Here is a 21,568-nt window from a genome sequence, read left to right as displayed (position 1 = left end):
CCTCGCGAGTGCGCCAGCCCTTTCTTGATTTATGCAGCAGCGCGCCGAAATGCCCGCGGGCGGCGACGCTGCTCACGAGAGGCGCAAACAATGCTCTCCGCGCACTTTGCCAACGCGAATCGCGTTGAAAAGGGTTTGCGTTCATTCATAGCATTTTGGATGCAGCGCTCTCCTCGACACAATGGCGATTGATGTGAATGCGGAAAAGTTGCGGTTCTTGCTATCGATAAAATTCTCTGCCCTAAAATTTGCAGTGCACTTTATCTACGGCCGAAACCCGCCGCCGATCCGCGAGCAAAATATCATGCCTTTCCTAATGCTGCTAAAATACAACGACCTGAACTTTTTTAAAAAGTGTGAGTGTGGTGAAACTGACTTCAATGCGCGCGCGAGAGGTGATAACGCCTTGCACCCGCGCTTACAGCCACCCCCGACTCGCAGCGTTTTCGGCCAACGTGCATTTTCTTTCAGGGTCGTAAAACCCTGGAACGACTTGCCACCTGTGCTCAAAAACAGCACCGCCGCGCAATTCCCCGCTCTTCTGAAGCAGCAATTGTGGAGTGATTTTTAAAGTGTTTTGTGATCGTCCAAAATAGTGCTAAGTAAAATTCGAACGGGCGCATCGCGACGACTACGGTCTGTTTTATCGATTTTTCGCTAGCTTTGTAGCCCTTTTCATCTGTATATAACCTGACATTGCATTTTACATGTATATTGACTTAGATGAAAATAAACAAATAAAATTTAAAAATCAAAGCCGGTAAATTAATGATAAACAGCATTTCTTTTTTTGTCACTGCGAAGATTTAAAATTTATCGAGATTGAAAGATATGATAAACTTTGCTGGAGCTTGTAGCGAGATAGATCTGAAGATCTGGATTAAAATTTACGCACGTATATTTAAATCTTGTTAAAAAATTAAAGGCCCTCTTTGTCTTTTATTTTTTGCGATATTGTATTTTAATTATTGAGAAAATATTATTTAATATAACACTTAATTAAACGCAAAATGTGTAAAACACAAGATATACCTGATAAACTGTTCCATAGAGTCAATAATTCTGAGAAATATGCTGTAAATCATTTGTTTTACAAATATTACCTGTTAAAAAATGCTTTTTTGTTAGGCACAGATTTAAATTAAAAAAAAAATAGATTCAGAGCCACCAGCAAATAACTCAATTTAAAATCATTCACGCGATACGAAGCAGAAACGCTTTCCTCCACCTCCATTGTGAAATAACGGATTAATTGCGCACAATGAAACGATAATGAAGTTAGTTATACTTTCTAGCACAACTCCAACTATGATATATTCGTCGTGCAGCTGTTAGGGACACTCTAATTGCATTATATTAATGCTGATACCAATTACGCACTAATCAGACCAATCCGGTTGATGCATGGCCATAAACGCTCATTTTCGCAAGTCGACCGATCCGCTCTTGAGTGAGTTCGCGGAGAGAAAACTCGCGGCGGTGGTCAAACGAGACCGAAGCAACGCAGAGGGGACTCGCGGAGCGAGCGGCGTGTTGTTTTAATTTGTAGTCATTGCCATGAATGCAGAATTAATGGCGCGCACAATGGAGGACGTTGAAATATCGATCCTTTTGACACGTATTATAAAAAGAGAATGTGCGTGCTGCATGTATAGTTCTCAAATAAAATATTAAAGCGCGCCTGATTTATAATGTTATTCAATCTCGGGCAAAAGAATGTGCTACGCAAGCGACATGTTATTCTTCGGGTAATTTATTGGAAAGAAATGCTGGAAATAAAAGCCGCTCGGCTATACACACACACACACTCAACAGGGAGGAGCAGCGGCGGCGGCGGAGACGGCGGCACCGGCAACAGCAGCTCCCGAAACAACTGCTTTTGTCCGCGGAAAGAGGGAAACTTTACGATCGAACACGCTTTCCACGTTCTCAGTTAATAAAATAATCAATTATCTCAGATCTGCGCCATAAATCGTATGCAAAAGCAGGGACGAAAACAAACACGCGCGCGATACCCGATCTCCCGGGGGACGGCCGCCATTATAAATTTGATCAATTTGGCCTTTTTGTACGAAAAAGAAGGGACCGTGTTCACATAATTCACTTTTCCCGGGCCCGCTGACCGCATACATATGCCGCTGAGATGCCTCCATCTAGGTTATATTATGGCTTGTTGTGACGATTCATTAATTTAATCTCGACACCTACCAAGTGACACATGACAAGTTGAAATATCACAGCCATTCCATCTGCCGAGCCGCCTCTCCCTCAAAACACCTCTTATTACACGAGTAGGTCTCTATTAATATGCAATTCACACACAGACATATCCTGCCAGGCTTGTAAACCTCACCTAAAGCTAAATGATTGATCGGCAACATTATAAAAACAAAGCAATTTGTCCAAATAATATGCCACTCCAGAGTGTGTTTATTTGACAGAGACGGGGAGACAATTTGTCGTTTCGAAATCAATTAGTTTGCGGCTTGCATCATGCTGAGTGGTATAATATTTCATCAATTTTTTTTCCTGAATATCTTTCGAATTTAGAAATTAAATTACAGGCTACTCAAATTTGCATTAATGAATAATAACTAACTCTAGATTTGGCGAAAAAAATTAATCAACGCAAATGATTGCGAGAAAAAATGTCGAGGAAACGCCCCTGATCTTTGCTGTTGATAGAATTTTCTGCTTTTTATTTGCATTCGGCCGAGGGCCATATAGCTGTTTATATATTTTTTTTCGCATCAGAAATGGTCATTAGACGTGTACGCCGCGTAAGTGTTTATTTGCGCTCGCCTTGGATCGCAGGGCAAATACGTATGATAATGTTGTGATGTGTATTTATTTTATCCTTGGCAATAAAAACGCGGCAGAGTCCAGCTGCTGCTCTCATTCAGAATGGCAAATGGGCCGTAATTTAATTTCGGGCTGCCGGTATTTCCTCAGCTTGACTTGTCATTATCGTGGACCACACCCGTCCTGCTAATTTTGAAGACATTAATGCCTGGTAATGAGCTTTTACATTAGGCTTTATTGCGTGCTCGAAAAAACACAAAGCATGCAGTGCTCTTTTTACTGCAGATTCGAGTGCTTATTACGAGCCGGTAAAAAGAGTTATGCAGTGTCCTAATTTTTAATTTATGCTCCGAAAATAAAGTCAAACAACCAGGCGTAGCTAGACCCTGCCGGATTAAGTTTTGAGATTTACGACGGCTGTAAAACGTCGCAGCGGGAGAGCAAAAAATCGGGAAAAATTGCAGGTTTGCGAATTTAAAGTGCTCAGGTCCCCAGCTCTTGAAATCGATGCCACGGCGCCTCAATTATCAGGAAAAAAAACTTAGAGGCATTAGCTGTTAGCAAAGCTGCAAAGAAATACAATTTTTTGCTAAGTGAATTAAAATTCAGCGATAATGGAAAAGCAAACTTTCTACCAGGCATGGCAAAAAAGACAAAAAGCGATTTGCGGTGCTTTATGACGGGCGAAATATTTCCTGTGAAACGATGCCGATGGCCATGCAGCAGCAGCGGCGATTTAAACATCCAAATTACACGCGGCAGCGAGCCCTTTGTGATGTTCCCGGCCATCGTGTGTATATAATAATAGTAATATGTGCATGTCGTCCCCTCTTTCGCGGCGGCACAATTAGGGTTGGAGCAAAAAATCAGACAAAAAGATGGGCGTCATTTCTTCAACAGCGCGGCGACAGCAGCTTTCACGCAGCTTTTTCTTCTCGTTCTGGCTCGCCACTGGAGAAAAAGGTCGCGATCTTTGAAAAAGGAAAAATATTCAGGTGTGTCCACGGAGCGTAAAAATGTATACACAAAGCTTTCTGCTTCTGAGCGCAGATAAAGACACCAATGCTTTCCTGCTCTCTCATTCTCTCGCTGCTCTAGCTGGCCAATCTCGCCGAGCCATTTATTTCAAATAGCGAGCAGATTGTCGCGCGCGGACGTTTATTTACAATTCAAATCGCCGCTGTGCGCGCTGCTTTTTTTATCCTGCGCATATTTTAATGTTCGGAATGTACATGCTCTCGTCGTTTCGCGAGCGCTTTGAATAAATTTATCGCCAATACGTAGCGCGCAGACCACACAATTTCCGCACTCTGCACTTTTTCTATTCATAGATATCTGGCGCAGGCTTCTTCTTTAAAATATTCAAACCACTACTGAATACATAATTTTTCTTCTTGTATGGTAATTCATTCAACGAGTGTAAATTCTGAAATATATAAAATAAAATCAGCTTGTCTCGTTGAAAGCTTATTTGCATTGAATCAGGAAAATTGAAATAAATAGATCTTTTTCGCACGTGCAACAATGATTTCAACTCGTGTATATAAAGAGAACTGACTCAGCACAGCCAATCAACAATCTATAAGTCCTAATTTATTTTCCTGGAAAGTAGCCGACACCGTTGGAAGATCATAGTCTGATGGATTGCTTTTAGCGGCACAATATCAATTTAAAAATTTCCTCCTTTAGCGCAGTAAAAGAAAGAAATTGCTCCTACGCATTTCCTTAAACAGTATGCGTAAATTTCCAAGGAGATACGAAGCCAAATTTATTTATCAGGTTGAATAGGTCAATGGAATGCAAAATCAGGCGGCGGTCATTATTCAAACGACCATTATGTTGGCCGCACTCGCCGAGATAAAGATCTATCAAACGCTTATCGCGCCCAGCAAATGCTGATTGTTCAGGCGAAAATCGCAGGCGCGGGGACGAGCAACACACTGCCATTCTCTCCCGGCTGGGCGTGTGTTTGCCATTCGGCGGTGAGCTATTTGACAGGACAAACAATGGCCGGCATAATTTCGTTTTAAATGCATGTTGCGCGTCATGTTTCAGCAGAAATCGATATTTATGGTAGAGGTACCGAATATTAGGATGCGTCGCAGGCACACACACACTCGCACTCGGGCAATAATTTTCGTATTTAGGATGATGCAACCACACACGCGGCGCAATAACAATAAATAATTTCCGAGAGGACAGCGAGCAAGCATACCTTTCGTTTCATTAATACACACGTGTACACCGATATAGGATTTCGCGATTCGCGTCGCGGCAAAACAGGTGCAAAGCGCGCAGCAGGATTGGCTGCGGGCTGTTTGCTTTTCAGTGCGAAAATTCATGAGTGTAGCCTTGCTAAATTTGAATGTTCCCGATAAAAATTATGAGTACACTTGTAAAATTACACTCGGCGATGGAAATTTATAACGGACCCGCTGAGTGGAAGGACAACTTCATTGTCATATTTATGGGCACTTCATTGAAATCGCATTTTAAATAATTCGCCAAGTCGCTCGCCTCGAGGAGAAATTTTTGAAAGCTGCTGAGACGCGAGAACAAAACGATAAAATATCGAGAGCAGCCCGGCAATTTTTTCACTCGCGATTGATTCATTGCCGCACGGCCGGCTCCCTCCGCGAAAAATTTGCTTTCAGACTGCGCTGAGCAAAAAGGGTTCGCTTGTAAATTCCAATCGAAAGCGACAAGAGCTCCGTAACATCTGCCGCGCTGCTCTGTCCGCGTAATTTATTTGCATATATGGGCCGGCTCGAGAGGTTTCCTTTTCTGCGGATTGTCATACGCACAGCTCACTCTCCGCGGGCATCAAGGATTGATGTGCTGCCGCGCGCGTTTGCAAAAAGCAGCGCCGCTCTCTTGTGTCCTCAGCAAACGCATAAATCCACTTCTTTTCGCATATCAACTTTTATATGAATGTATTATATATAGTGCCGGGCTGTAACAAAACATTAACAAAAATGATCGTCCTGCGCTTATAGCCGCAGCCGCTATTTAGCATAAATTTGGATTCCGCGAAGCGCGCATCAAAATTCCTGATCCAAAGAAGGTGTGTCGACTTTAATTTCGGGTAATTTATCGCTCGAGTGTTGCAGTACACGAAGGCAAACAAAAATAATTGTTGTTATGTCGAATAATTTTGTAATGAGGGCCACTAAATGAAATTCACTCTCCGCACACGCAAGAAAAATCGACACAGCTGACTTGAGTCTCATACAGGGTCTATAAAGTGGTATTATGCCACCTAAGAGGATTACAGGACATGAAACGAGAAAATCATATCTTCGAATTGAATAAATGGCGTCATTGGAACAATGCGAATCGGATATTCTAAGAGACACGCAAGCAAAATCGTCAAAATCTGTGACATCATTACTTTTCGCAATGTTTTACTCATATAAAAATATCAGAGAAGAGTTTTACATACCTATAATTAAGAAAATTTTGCATTGTTGGCTGTAGCAAGTAGTTCATAGAGTTTATTGTTTGTTAATTTTGGCAACAGACGTCTCTAGAATGTGCAATAATGGTTTTGCCGAATTTATCGGTTCGTCAATGATTTTTTTAGCTTGATTTCGATCCCTCTCATCCCGGTGTGCAAAAATTAGGTAAAAGCTGAAAATTCTATGTTTTTTTTTATTATTTTTCTATTTTCTTTTTTAAAATAGCCTGGAATCTCAAGGCTCTTATTCTTAAATACCATCTAAGAAGTTATGATATCGTGATTGAACAGCGTACTGGTTTTACCTTTGAATACAATGTTACATTGTCTGAAGCGTGAATCGAAGTACGAACTGAATGAAATGTATTTAAATTGTGAATTACATAAATTATACTACCGCATATTTGTTTCAACATAATATTCCTTGAGCAGCTTGCAGGCTGTATGTTTATCCATATTTGTCCTTCAATGCTAAATTAAAGGCATCTTTATCCAGAAAAGAAGGTAGTTCATGTCGAGGTGGGGGCAGCGCCGCAGTTAAATTAGATCAAACAGCGAAAAATCGTGCTCGAAAAAATGACTAACACCCACCATAAAAAGCGTCTGAGGAGCCCATTCAGCCCAAGGTGTGTGTAATAATAATCGGTGCGCTTGGCATTGTTTCAGCAGCACGGCCGAAAGCTGGCAATTTGGCCGTCGGCGAGGGTCTGCACGGGGTGTGGTGGGGTGGAGGTCACGGGCACTTATTCTCCGGCTAATGGCTTTGCACAGGTGTTCCGCGAATTTGCATAATCAAACACGACGCAAAATTAGGCGCTGCCGGCTGGGTGGGGGCGAGCCCAGCCGCGAGAAAACAACCGAGAAAGGGAGAAATTGCGGCTGACAAGAAGTGAGAGAGGAGAAAGAGGGGCCTGACCCTCAGGCGTGGGACCGTTTTTTCGCCCGCAATAAAGCACAGGCGGATCTCGAGGACCGAATTTATCAAGTGACACAAGTCGGCCGGCGTCATTTTTCTCTTTTTGCGACGCCGAGGTGCCGCGGAAAAAATATCTGCGCGACACTGCCGCCACGGCTGCTGCAGCTGCGATCACGCCGAGCAACTTTGACCCCTCGGCGACCTCCTTTGTGCGCCTTAATCGCTTTTTAAGCAGCGACATTTCATATTTCACTCGAGTGCTTAGCCAAAATGATATCATAAAGGCGCATTCAACTTGATGCTGTTAAAAAAAATTTGTGTTGGGGATTTTTTTTAAAGCTGCACTTTCCTGAAATTTAATCCAGTTAAAAAGGTAAATAAAATAAAAATTAGCAGTTGTCAGCTGATAGGCTATAATATTGGATTTTTAGGAAAATATTTTTAAATATTTTGTCTCTTTTACAAAAATCAATGCTTAATTTTTTTCAAGCTTTAACAGGCTAGGAGATTTTCTTTTTTAGTGCATGAAGGACAAAAATTTTTTAATTTGACTTAATTTTAGCAATTAAAAAACAACTTATTTCTTGCACTTTCACCGTACTCAATTACCACAGATGCATTTAATTTTTAACTCATCTTAAATATTAAGATTTTTAAAATAAGATTTTAAGAACAATTGGGCTGGGAGCTCGTGACGAGGTTTTCTTTTCAGTATGGAGTGTGCAACATGCAAGTAAGAGAATTTAACGCAATTTTTAAGCCCTGTCCAACGCTAAATAGTATAATTATGATCACGAGGCGGCGGCGATTTTCGTTCTTTTTCTTCTTCATCTTTCTTTCTCAGCTCACATGAAGATGCTCCTTTTGTATCCGGGATCAAGCTAAGAAGCTGCCTGAGAACGAAAGAGAGAGAGAGAGAGAAACGCAACCAAGTACTCCACCCCACCCAAACCCACAACTCGCTTGCCTTCCAATAAATGTTGTCATCTCCAGCAGCTAAATTAATATGCAACCTGTCTCACGCTCTCTTCGGCTGCGGCGCAAATAGAAAAGCGCTGTCTCCGCCACTATCATAGAAACAGATCATTAATTACGCGCATGCTGGATATATAAATGCATTCGTCCTCGAGTGTGTTGCAAAAGCCAACGCGCTAAGTGAAGTCAGCTGTAAATTTCCCGAAATATTGGAAATAAATTCCAATATTTATACACGGTCAACACGGAGGTCTGTGTTAATGAACAGTGTCTTAAAAGCCTGTCACTCGACGCGCGCGCGCGAGATAGAGAGGAAGATCCGCGTGGCTGCCAAGGAGCGTAAATTAGCGCCGGTTCTTATCAAAAAAGCTGCTAACAGGATTAGCCAGACGGAACACAACTTTGTCTTTCAAATTTACGAGCAGCGCCTATAATTTGGACAAATTTCCCGGCTGACCAGTGTACAGCGATCATCCGCGTGATGAAATTTATACACGCGGACGCGTGCAAAAAACAAAATTGCTGCCGAGCAGCCGCAAGAGCAGTGCAAAGTCGCTCATTAGATTTACAGCTCGTTTAAGTTTCACAATCCGTGGATTTTTTATCGCACATGTCCCTTAAATTAAATCGCTGCATTTGGGTTCGAGCGTTCGCCGAGCGGCCGGCCGGCTTTTGTGACGTGACGAATCTCGTAAACCCTTTTTAGCAACTCTATAAATCTGCGCATGACGTGTTAAGTGGAGAAACGTGCATTTGGCATGATAATTAAACATTATGCGAGCGCGGCGTGCCGAATATAATCATTTTCCGACCGCGCTCATTTCACTTTCGGGACCAGGATGTGCGCGGCGCGGCCAAATTTCCGCGCAAAACAATCAGCCGCGAGGCTAATTGAAAATGGCGATCAATTACTGTGATTACGCCCGACGCCGATTTTGAGCTAATACCACGGGCATTAGCATAAAGCTGCGCTTTTTGGGCTGGACGGACCAATAAAATTACGCACTCTCGTCACGTGTGTGGGATTATAATTTCTATAGCACAATTACCTCAACCCGAAATCACGCGGGCAGCACTAATTGAACTTTGACCCTGCCCAAAATTAGGTTATGATATTAAACCGGACTCTTCCCGGTACTTGTTAATTCTGAAACACTAGGCGGTCGTATTTTATGATTTCAACGATTTAGAGTAGAGCTTTACAAGCAAACGATTAGGTACATTTTGTATTTTTGACTATGGCAATTAGTATTTCATTGAGTTGATACTAAGCAGTTTACTTCTTCAACGTGCAATAATGAAATCAGCACCGAGGAACAGTTAAATTACAGATTTTGCCAAATATCTCAAAAATTTAAATCAATTTTTGCTTAATTTCAATGCCTTTCATTGCAATCTATCCAAGAGTGAGAATTTTAAGGAAAAATTCCCTAAATTGTGAAATAAATCATGATTTTACAATAATGAGACACTTGATGCTCACCACTTGATTAGCGTCCAAACTTTTGAACCAATTTAAAAAAAAAGTAAACAGCAATCTGGGAAAATTTTATTTTTGTCTATTTTTTAGAGTATTTCCAGTAAAGGTATAAATAAGGATCTTTCACAAATTGGCTCTAAGAAGTACATCATGGCACTATGAAATTTTTGAGCTAACGGGGAAAAATTTAGATAATTTTATTTCGATCAAAAAGTATATAATATTATGGTCTATTTTAATTCTAGAATCTTCGATTGGAAATACACAAAAGCATCGATAGAGAAACAGCAATCAAAAGTGACCAAAAGCAATCGTGACTTTCATATAAAAATCAATTTGCAAGCTGGACCAACAGTTCTCTTTTCTTGCCTGCGTGCTTTTTACAAAATCAAATCCAATTTTGAATCGCCTCGATAAAGGAACCAGATCGATTCCTCCGGCTGCAAAAAGGTTAAACAGAATCTCATTATCCACGAAAATCAGCGTGAAATGGCTGTACAACACAATGAGTCGCTTTTTCAATTGAAGCAGCAGCAGCAGCGGTGAGTCGCGTGTGCACAAAAAGTAATGAACGCGTACGCGAGTGTGCTACTCGAGGAGTGATTAACAATATAGGTGAAGGCTGGACTAGACGCCGTGGAGCGTGCGTGTTGTTTTTTTCCCGCGGTGCAGAACGTCAACAACATCTACATAAAACATCTCTCGGCACTGGCTATACACTAATTACCTACTTTTAATTGAATATACACTTGCCTAGGCAACGCTCACTGAATTCTAATATAGAAAGAGCAGTGCGTGTCTCGCGCGGGAATGGAATTAAAAAAAACGCGGATCAATATCTCTGATCTTTTCACACCTTAAATTAAGCCGCCTTTCCTGCTTTTCGAGCGAGCGTGGCAATTTAGGAAAACAGTTATTAAATCTGACAGTGTGTTTTAATTTATTTAAATTCGTATAATCTAGCCGCGTTAATTTACTAGACCAACTAAATAGCTTCCTGGTTGGTCAAACTGCCCATTGATTAGATTTTGATCCGTATGGCATTAGAGAAATTTAACCAGAAAATTTTATCAGCTGTTGGAGCTCAAAATTGTTGGGCTTTAAAAGGTTTTTGTAGGGAAATTAAATGTGTCGTCGTAATTTGATTGTGAGACACTAATCGATTTAAACAGACATTGAAGATTTGGTGCACCCTGAGAGGCCCTTTATCCCGTAATCAAAGGTAAACATTAGAATTTCCGTGCAGGCGGCCCTTTAATTTTGTCACTGAGCTGCTTTTCACACAGTCATGCAGATTGCACCACGCCTCGGCCAAGAAGGCACTGTGTTCTTTCGCAATAATTGGATTAATCACACATGCAGCGTATACCTGCTGATTGATTGGCAACGCCCTTGAATACACGAGTGACTCAAAGTTTGCACAACGCACGTGCAACAATTAAAAGAGAGCATGCATGCGCACACAATAGAGGGAAAACTGACCTGATGCAGCCGCCTCCAAGTACCACGAGATGAGCTCCATGGGTGAGATCTGGGTGTCTCCTGCAAGCGCAAAGATGGGCTTAATTAGCATCGCGCATTCGAATGCACGGCAGAGCAGACAGAAAAAGTGGCTGTGCGTGGGCGAATCGCATGCACGGGGCAATTGATGAGATGCGCGCCGGGGTGGGAGGAATTTCCGAGATCGTGCTTTGGGCGTGGGACCCAACCCATCTCCGTGAGAATTAACAAGGTCGCTGGGGTCTTCTTTGTAATACTCTGCTGCCTGCTCGGTCCGCCGCGTCACAGAGGCTCAAAACGTGGCCAGGATCTTCAACAACTACACAGACTCTCGATTATTGCTCGCGCAGCCTCGATTTATGGGCTTCGCCGTGCGCAATCTTTTCTTTGAATCTCTCGCGACCGCGTACGGCTCCCGCAATTTTGTGCGAAATGCCTCTCCCGCTCGGAATTTATGCCAGTTTATTGCTTTTCTTTGGAGTACGAGTTCCGACATTCCTTTCCCGGGTTTCCAGCCTGAGCAAAAGTCGATATTTTTAATTGAAATAAACGCCATAAAATAATATCCAAAGTTGTAATTTTTAATATAAATTATTTCAGGGGTTTCTTTAATTCCTCTCATAAAAATTAATTGACTTATTTCAAAATTTAAAAAAAAATACTCAATGAGACTTAGTTTTTCTAATATTTGTATAGCGTTTTTATTCTCCAACAAAAATATTTGACATAGATACGAGGAGAGAGGGAAGCTAAACTTTACTACAGAAATTTAAAAATATATACCGGTTTTTAATTAAATTTTAATTCAATTTCTAACACCTTAGGGAACGCATAACGCATACAATTTGTGACATCTAATTTAAATCAAGTCAATTTATAGTTATTCCCTCGTAAAACAGAGAGTCATGTTCGAGCATAAATAAATGCAAATTTATTTGACAGCCAGAAATGGATTTCGCACGCTTGCAGTAAAAATCACTTAGCACCGCCATTATTCCAGTTTATCACTTCGACAGTTTAAGGGCGAACAATTGTTTATTATTTCAATTCGACGGCGGCACTTTTTATTCATTTGCATACTGTAAATCTGCGACTGATATTTATTGCTTGACGCACACACGAGCCGCACTTCTTGTATTATTCATCTCGATTTTATGATACGGCCAGAGGGCGAAATTCAGTTTGTATAATACGCGCGGCCCGAGTGGCATTTAAGTTTTACGGCGGCAAACGTTAAAATTTAATTGAATGTGAGTCTGCGCGCATTTGGCTCGCTTTGCTAAAAACGACAGGCCGAGAGAATATCTGCGCCAAATTTATGGCCTGAAATGAATATATTATTCGCGCCGACGCTCGACCGGCCGCAATTGCTTCCCTGACCGATAATTGTTTCTGCACTGCCACGTCGTGTGTGCTTCAATGTTCGCCCAATTTAAATCAATTAGCCAGCGCGAATAATTTAACGAGCAAGACCATACGGATTCAGCTACTTGAAATACATGGAGACGATTTGCTCGTACTCGCCGATTTGAACGCTTTTAAATTAATATGTTGGCAAGGCCACCAGAGCAGACTGTCAGTTTTTCAAGTGAGACAAGGACGCTTCCTGCGTCAATTAAAAACCCGGCAATTATGCAATTAGTGTTGGGTTTCAAATGATTGATCCAGAAAAGGATCCAACAAGGAGAACACACCTCTATTGATCCGAAAATAAGAGCTAAAAATAAGATAATAATATGGTAATGGGAAAATTTTCAATATTTGCGGTTTTCGAGTTATGGACGTACAGATCTCGAATTTTGAAAACTTTCTGCGGCTGTAAAATCTGTTAGGTTTAGCGTAAAAACTAATTTGAAATATTTCTGGTTTACAATAAAAATCAAATTATTAAAAATATATATTCACCAGTTGCATAAACCCTTATTGTTAGTGTTCGGAGCCTCCAAAAGATGGCGCCACCGTATACTCTCCTTTTTAATTTAATTTTAAGGCAATTCCGCCACAACTTCAGACTTAATCCTGCCACTGTGTATTCTTCACTTAATATGCTTTCTTTTGACGTGCTGAAAACAAAAATCAGTCCAGCCATTCGCTGTAGAATCGTTGGAAAAGATTTTATATTTAAAAAAATAGTTTGTCATGATTCTACGGTGATTGGCTTTACTAATTTTGGTTTTCAGCATGTAAAAAGAGAGCATATTAATTGAAGAATGCACAGTAGCAGGATTGAGTCTGAAATCTCAGCGGAAGTGCCATAAAATTAAATTTATTACGAAAGTAAATGGTGGCGCCATCTGTTGGAAGCTTCAAACACCAAGGTTTTATACAACAACTGGTCAATTAACGAATTACGTGAGGGCTAAGACTATGGCTTTTAAAATAAACAAAGTTAAAAACATAAATTTAAATTTTGCGTACGTTAAAATTGTCATGTTACCCACAAGGTGTTAATCTAAAATACATTTAGAAAAAAAATTAGATGAAAATTTAGCAACTTGAGGACTTCTACCCTGGCTAAAAAAAACCTGCGAAAGGTTTTGATCTGAAGGGAACACAAGAATAGCAATTAGAGAGTTTTAAACCGTTTCTGTTTTAAGTGCAATATTATATAATCAGATATTTAAAGACTCAATTTCTCTCAAACTTGAGCAGCACAAACGAAGCATCAGGGATTTTGCAGAGGACCAGCCGAGTGCCTGTGGGCTGCTGCATCAGTTGGTTCACTTTGAATTTATTGATTGACGTGAATTGCCAATTGAGTACGTGATTTCACTGCAGATGCACATCTCTGGTCGGAACGGCCGCTGCTGCAGTGACGCCTCGCGCCGTTTTTTGCTTTTAATTGGCCCTATTCATGTCAAATAAACGCTCGGTCTGGCGAATAATTGTATACGTATATTCGCGCCGTCTCAAAGGCTTAGTTAGAATAATATGCGGCGGACAAGAAGAATGCCAAGCTTTTCCATCTCGCATCGCGGGCGCGCGCTCTCAATATGAATAATGAGAGCGAAAGAATTTCTAGCGACGCACACTTTCATCTCAAACGACCGTAATTGCATGTCATTATTCGGTATTAAAATTTCTGATGCATTAATAGGACCTCACACACACAAGCACACGATTGCGAACGTGCAAAATGCGCCCGTGGCCGTGTTTGTTTTCCGATTGGCACGAGCCTTATAAAATTTCTCATTATTTCCAATAGAAAAACGCACAACGGCGCTTTTAGCCAGAGCCAACAATGAGATCGTTTCGCAACACGGGGATTGTGGGCATTCAAATCCCCTTGAGAGAGAAACGTCGGAGGCAGGCCGGCCCACGAGAAAAACTGCAGGAGCGCTTTTATAAATGCGAATGGCCATTTAGGAATATGAAATTGATGGAAGATCTGCTGCTTCGCTTCAAAAACGAGACCACCCAGCCACAAGGTAATAAACGGAGGGAATACACACACACACACACACACCATTATGAAGATATAACAACAGAAGCCGCAGCGTGTGCTGCTTCTTTTCTATAACGTGTATATATGTGCACTTAATATCCTCTCTCTCAGCTCCATACGGACATTAACAAACGCATATTGTATATTAAACTTGAGCAGTTCTTATTTCATGAATGGAAAGGGTCCCGCAGGTCATTGCATCTTAATGCTGATTGCTCTTTTTCATACGCTGTTAGCGGATAATGGTACTTTAATTCTATTATTACTTTATATCCCGATCAATAATCGATGGGTGGCCGTGTGGTAAGCACCAACCTTGCTTGCACGGAACTCTTACAATTTCATTTGCGCTTTTTGACCTTATTCCGGGTAATTTTAATTTAAAAATTAATCCTTGCAACAGAATGTAGAATCATATTCTCTAAATAAATTGTGGAGTAAACGACGTACAGAAAACTAACTATCAAAATTAAATTAATACAAGATATCGAAAATTAGAGAATATCTAGAGCATTAAAATGGATATAAATATGTTTAAAAATAGCCCAAAATAATGCTAATACTGGCTGCTTTTATAATAGACGTTTAATTTAAAAGATATTCAGCGAATAAGTCTTATTGACAAAATAAAATCAAACTGAATAGACCGAAACTTGAAAACCCGTTCTTTCGACGGTTAAATTCAAAGTTTCCTTATATTTTTTCTCAGTTAATTAATAACATTTTGACAGCTTTATGGTTCATTAAAATGAAAAAATAAATCTTTGCAAAACCCTCGAATCAGTCAAAACGCCACCATCACCTTGACTCGTCAAAAAAAATTATCGAATCCTGCAATTCACAATTAAATTTAGTTAAGCTGTTTGACAGCAACCTTGAATTATTTGTTCATACAGTGCGATTAAAAAAGTCACCCGATCGGACCAATTTGCTGAAAAACCAACTCGGCGCGATTGGTCACTCGACTTAACCCGGCGTTGATTTATTATCAATTTGCGGCGAGCAAAGTGGGTTATTAAGTGTGCGCGCAAATCCGCTTCCATGCTACAAAATTGATTTCGTGATTAAAAACTCAATAATAATTGGTGCGCGCGGAATGTAATTATTTAACCATCAATCAGTGAGTAAACACTAAACACAGGCCGTGCGCATGAATATCCCGGCGCAGATTATCTGTGTGTGCTGCATGTATACGAAAGCTTTCCCGCTTCACGAGCTGCCGTTTTTCGAACAATAAGTCGGCCGCAAGCTGGCGCGATTCATCATTATCGGCGTGGCTACACCTCCTCGCGAATTTCTCAGGGGTGGTCGCAGCCGCGTTAATGGACCATTTAAATACAACTCACAAAACCGTGACCAGCACGAGAGTGATACGAAATAAATAATGTTTATTAGCACACGAGTTGGAATTTTGCCTGAGTCATCGGATGATTTCACGAATTTGAAAAGAATGAGTTAGAAATTAAGATGACATCGATTGAAATCTCATTGGCCATTGTGGAACATGATTAATATTCTTGTGGATAATTTCCAAATTTAAGTTGATGAGGAGAATTAATACTGATCACATCCTGAAAAAGGGGAAAGGTAGTAATTTTGTAATTCCTGTAAGGCTTCTTTTGAGTTTCAAAACAAATTTTGAAAAATAAGCACATTTTTTTAATTGGTTTTAACTTTGTGAAAAAAATGTTTCAAGTTAATCTAGCCAGATATTTTTGCAAAGGTGATATTTATTGAGATATTTCATCGAAAAATCAAGTGAACGCGACATCTCGGCTTCTACTTATCAGAAATTTAAAAACTGAATACTGTTTGACTCGTCTTGATGTGTGCCTTGACGAGCCAACTTGTTTTCAGGGTGTACTTGTTTCACCCCTCGCTATAATATCCAAAAAATCTTTGTCATTGTTTTCTTAACGGAACCAAACATTTAGGCCATTGTATTTGTGCTTTTGCTAATTGTGCGACTTAAATATAAATAATCGGAATTAATAAGGCGGTCGTACTTAATATTTTACGCCTCGTCGAGGCTAATCGACGCGGCAAATTCGCATAGGTCAAGAAAATTAGAGCGTGCGCGCAGGGCAGCAATTTACATCAACGACGCGACTGATTAGTCAAAATCCCGACGGAGAGAGCTCTCAGCTGATGTCCCTAATTATCCAATTATTTTCTAATGCGTGTTTAGACCGCGGATGCAGCTTAGCTCTCTCGCACGCGGTTCACGAGAGCTCTGATTAAAAGCCAGTGCGGTAAGTTATGAAGTGCGGCGGCGGCCGTTATTAATATCGCGCCTCCCGCAAAAACTAAAATTACACCGGTGGGGCTAGCTCTTCCTTGTAATTATTTCAGCACTCGTGTAATTGGAAAAGCGGCGCAATCCATCATTAATTACGGCCAATAAGCGGCTATTGACAAGGAAAAGTGACTTTTATATTGATCCAGCTGCAATGATTTATTGGACCACTTTGCGCAAATGCAACACAATAATAACAACGCACACTGTATACGTACAACCGAGCGAGCGAACGAAGCGAACGAACGTACGGCAGCAGGCTTTTTGTTCCGCGAGCACCTGCCTCGCGCTCAACATTTTATGTATTGCCTTTCCACGGCAATTATTTGCTTTTCCCGCGGAATTGAAAGATTTTGAAACGAGTCCAATAAATTTCAACGCGCGGCCGCGTGTTTTTGCAGGCAGCGGCGGCGGCGGAGAAACGCGTAACGTCGTGCGTTTTGTGATCAAAAGAGCGTGTGAAATGATTTCTTTGTCTCACTGTGTCAATTAAAATTTAATTTATTTGCTAGGACGTCACTCGAGAGCAATAATTCACTTGTCAGCCTTTTCCTTTGCCTTACAAGACTAGCGCTCGCCAAGTAATGAATACTTCACTGATAACACTCTAATTTGTCCCACTTTGCTGCATGGCATGTTCGTGTTTCTTTCCGATAATTGGTTTTTAAGTTTTCTCTGTTACTAAATATGCACTTGACCACAATATTAAAAATGCGTGCAACTCATTAATAGAATGTCGAGAGTTTTATTAGATTAAAAAATGGTTTTTCGATGTGATAGGTGCAGAAATTTATGTAAGAATTTCTTCAACTGAATTAAACTTTAACTTGATTCTTCTATAGTTTCCGTTTGCCATTAAAAAATGTTGAAATTGAATGTGAGAGATCGACTAGCTACCCACAGCTTCTCATCTTAACAGGAATAATTACAAATAAATGGATAAATATATTTGCAATCTTTGGAGTACACATTGGAAGTGGCAAACACACCGCCGGTTACCTTTTTCTCCGAGGCAAAACTTGTAATTTACGGAGTAATTGCAGCCGTAATTGCATATTTGGCCAAAGCGAACGTACTCTCTTATTATTGCTCTATTAAAGTCGAATTAATATTTAATGTTGGCGGCGAGAGAAATTGAATAAATTTAAGCCCTGCTTCCTAGCGAGGCATAGTGCGAAGCTCGACTATAGGTCAGTGGCGCGAAAATCACGCCGGCGTCGGGATTAAATTACCGGGCAATTACTTACATAACACACGTATTTATTATTTGCACCGATTAAATCTGCAATAAATATTAATAATCATTCGCCATTAATTACACGCGCGCATCGATAAATCACGGAATCGTGGATGATAAATGCAATCGGCGCAGCCGCGAGTCCGAGAGCAAAAAACAAGTCGGGAGACATAATCACCGCGTGCGATTTAATACTCAGAGAGATGCGTTGATGACTGACGCGGATTACATTATTGTTGGTAATTACCGCGACAATTACACCTTTGCTGTGGCACAGCCGCGTAAATAATTATTTAATGATCGAAATTAATTACCACTTTGAGAATGATTATTGTGTGCTCTTAAGTCTTCGCGGCTGGCTCGCTTTATGGCACTGATATTAATGCATTTAAGCCTGATTTAATGCTCTGTGTCTCGGACTAAATGGTAATTTATACGCACTTGCCAGGAAATTTGTTTTATGCAATAGCTAATGGAACTGCCCGCCGATATAGAAAAATACGCTGTGGAAAATCAAACATATGAATTTTAAAGCCGAGAACTAATTTATCGCCTGCGAACAAGTCGTTTTTGTCAGCTCGTTTGAAAAGTGATTTACAAGCACGTAATTTTGCAATTACGTCCAGCTCGCGGATGAAGCGATTTCATGTGCGTGCTATGAAGAAGTGCTGGACTTCAAATGAGCGCACCAACCATAAAAGTTCAAAAACATATTTTGACAAAGACGTGAATTTTTTGTTTGGCTCACAAAATTTATGAGTTACCAATCCACAATCAGCTGAGATAAATTATTACAGTAAATTATATCTGCACGACAATTATGAAAAATAACTGCAGCGATAAGTAATTCTTATCCAATAAGATCAATCTTATCGATTAGGTTTTATCAATAAAGTAGTTGCAGTGCTGTCAATTATTGCCGTTGAAAGCGCCGTTTTTGTGCAGCATTTGTCATGCAGCGCCGACGGAACCCCCGCGGTGCGATTTGCACGTGACACCCAACTCGCGCCGCTTTTTGCCGTTCCGTAATATGTATAATGGGTGTCGTATATCTCAATATCAACAGCACCCATTGAATGAGAAAGACAATGTAAACGCGGCCAATTAGAATGGCCAATTAATGAGTTGACTAGGGCAAGGATAAGAGCAATGAGAGCTTTTCGTTTTTCGACCGCGCGCACATATTAACACGCCTCGGATTTATTTATGTATTATTTGCACACATATGCCTGCGGGACAAGTTGATTTATGCACACCCCAGTGCCCGTCGTCGAGCTATGCATTTTTGCAACTGCCGTGAATTAACACACAGCCGATCGCATGATTTATCCCGCCGCTGCGGCTCTAATTATTTATTTGCCTGCTGCTGGAGGACACGCAGCTTAGTTTAGATTAACGGCTTATATTCGCATATTTATGAATTTTATCAGTGCATTTCCTGCTCGACGGTAGCACGGTATCAGAGGCATGTCGATTGGAACAACCTGATCCGCGGTAAATCATTCGCGCCGAGTGTAAAGCAATAATAGCTGCGCGAGAAAGACCAACCCGATGTTTATGATCTTGCTCGCCAGAGGAGATTACAAACTCTTCGCCACAAGAGAGCTGCCGATTTGCATTTCAAGATGTATCACCAGCGTGCTACCATTATTTCAAATGAACCGACGGACACCTTCAGACTACAATGCTTTGATAGTAATCGATAAAACTGCTTCGAACGAACAAAGTTGTTGATTGATTGATTTTTAAAACATTATTCTTATATTTATCCATTCATAATATGATTAATTGTCATTTATTAAATTTATACAAAACAAAAAGAGCAACGATTTAATTTCGAGTCCGCACACAAATATTATGGGTGTGGAAATATACTGCAAAAGTCTGGAAAATGCTTGTTGCCAAAGCATAAACTCATCCCTTAGGATTCAGTTAAAGCCTAAATTGACCTAAGAAGCACTGTAATTTTTTGGGAAAATTGGCTGGAAAGTTAGCGTGCGTTTCAAATGGTAATGGCTGTCTCCTTACTTGAAATCCGATTTAATTTCAAACCCAAGAGTTTCCCCAATAAATGGCAGACACCGTTGGACAGATCTCGACGAGAGGAATCGAAATATGCCAAGAAAATATGTTCAAGCACTGTACATTTTGGAGAAAATTGGCAAAATTTGAATTTTTACTGCAGGAAGATCCTTTTTTGTGATTGCGAATTGGTGAACAAATTGTTTATCGATCAATTGTTTATGGCATCCAACAATTCAAATAATTTTCAATTGTTGCCCTGTATCATTCCACTTCGTGAATTATACACACGGTTTTCAATAACAAAATCAATTCAATAAAATATATCCATGTGTTCCAATCAAATCACATTAATCATTTGATAGTAACAAAATAAATTTAGCTTATATCTATGCAATTTTAAATAACTGAGAGTACCATACCATTCTCATTATCTATTCAATAAAATTACTAAATTAATTACAGAACTAAGAACATTTGAGAAACAATGAGGCAACTATACTGATTACTTTTCCTGGTTCGAGACTAACAATAACAAAGCATAATACAAGTTTAGGCATAAAATTCGCGATGGTTATAATTTCATGCCCCTCTTTAAAGGTATATTATTTGTTGAATCCTTGAGCGCGATTGCGAAACGTATAGAAGGCACGCTGCAAAAAAAAACACACACATATACGCAATAAATAATGGAGTAAACTGGCGCACTCTTTCTTATTCTTATCTTAAACTGCTGAGGTGTGATTTTTATTTCAGCAGGCCGTAATCACATTGTGTGCCTCTCACTGCCACATTACCACCACTTACGCATTCGTCATGCTCCGAGAAAATGAGCAAATAAATAATATGCCGTGCTCGAGCATAAGGAGAGCAGTCCGAATCTCTAGCGCGCCACGAAAATTAGCTCAAACAATCCTCTTTTTGAGCAAACACCGAGAGGCGTGTGTGTGTAGCATTTTTCATCACCTTCCAAGCAGCAACGTCATTATTTGTGTCCCACGGTTTTTTCCGCCAAAGCTCCGGTACTTATCTCTCTTTCTCCGACGGAAGAAAGTGCTGAGTCATCTATCATGCTCTCAGATTCTGCATCAGGGCTGGCGAAAAAAAATTCCGACACCCACGCTCGCGGTGTGTATCTCGGGTTTCAAAATTCGGCCGTTGATTGAAAGGCTATAGTGACTTAAACGCTGGGGCAATTTGAAAAACAAAACAATCGTTGCGCGGCAGCCGGGGCAGCGCCCATATTCCATTCCGTGTGTGTTGCCTGCTGCGTCGGGTCGGCTGTCACACGCCAGCAGTAGGTCGTTTATTTATCCGGCAGCTTTTCGAGTGTTGCGGACTGTGCCGCCGCACGCAGCGAGGCCATTAATTGGCGATAATGAACAAATGAATTTTAAACGGACGTGTGTGTGTGTACGTTGGTGCCGGCGCGACAGCC

The 21,568-nt window shown here is 40.7% G+C and overlaps 1 protein-coding gene across 2 annotated transcripts in view; it reads right to left on the bottom strand.

Annotated features, from left to right (window-relative positions):
- LOC135942532 (Krueppel-like factor 6) overlaps nucleotides 1–21,568 on the bottom strand; it is a 111,273-nt gene that overhangs the window by 19,689 nt on the left and 70,016 nt on the right. For both annotated transcript variants that reach the window (XM_065488680.1, XM_065488681.1), the window contains one exon: nucleotides 11,113–11,172. In XM_065488680.1, the coding sequence (XP_065344752.1) occupies nucleotides 11,113–11,172 (60 nt within the window). The remainder of the gene's footprint in view (nucleotides 1–11,112; nucleotides 11,173–21,568) is intronic.

The sequence above is a fragment of the Cloeon dipterum genome, chromosome 4 (genome assembly GCF_949628265.1).
Source record: "Cloeon dipterum chromosome 4, ieCloDipt1.1, whole genome shotgun sequence".
In the NCBI taxonomy this organism is placed as follows: domain Eukaryota; kingdom Metazoa; phylum Arthropoda; class Insecta; order Ephemeroptera; family Baetidae; genus Cloeon; species Cloeon dipterum.
The sequence above is the reverse complement of the archived record's forward strand: the minus strand, read 5'-3'. Positions and strand labels throughout refer to the sequence as shown.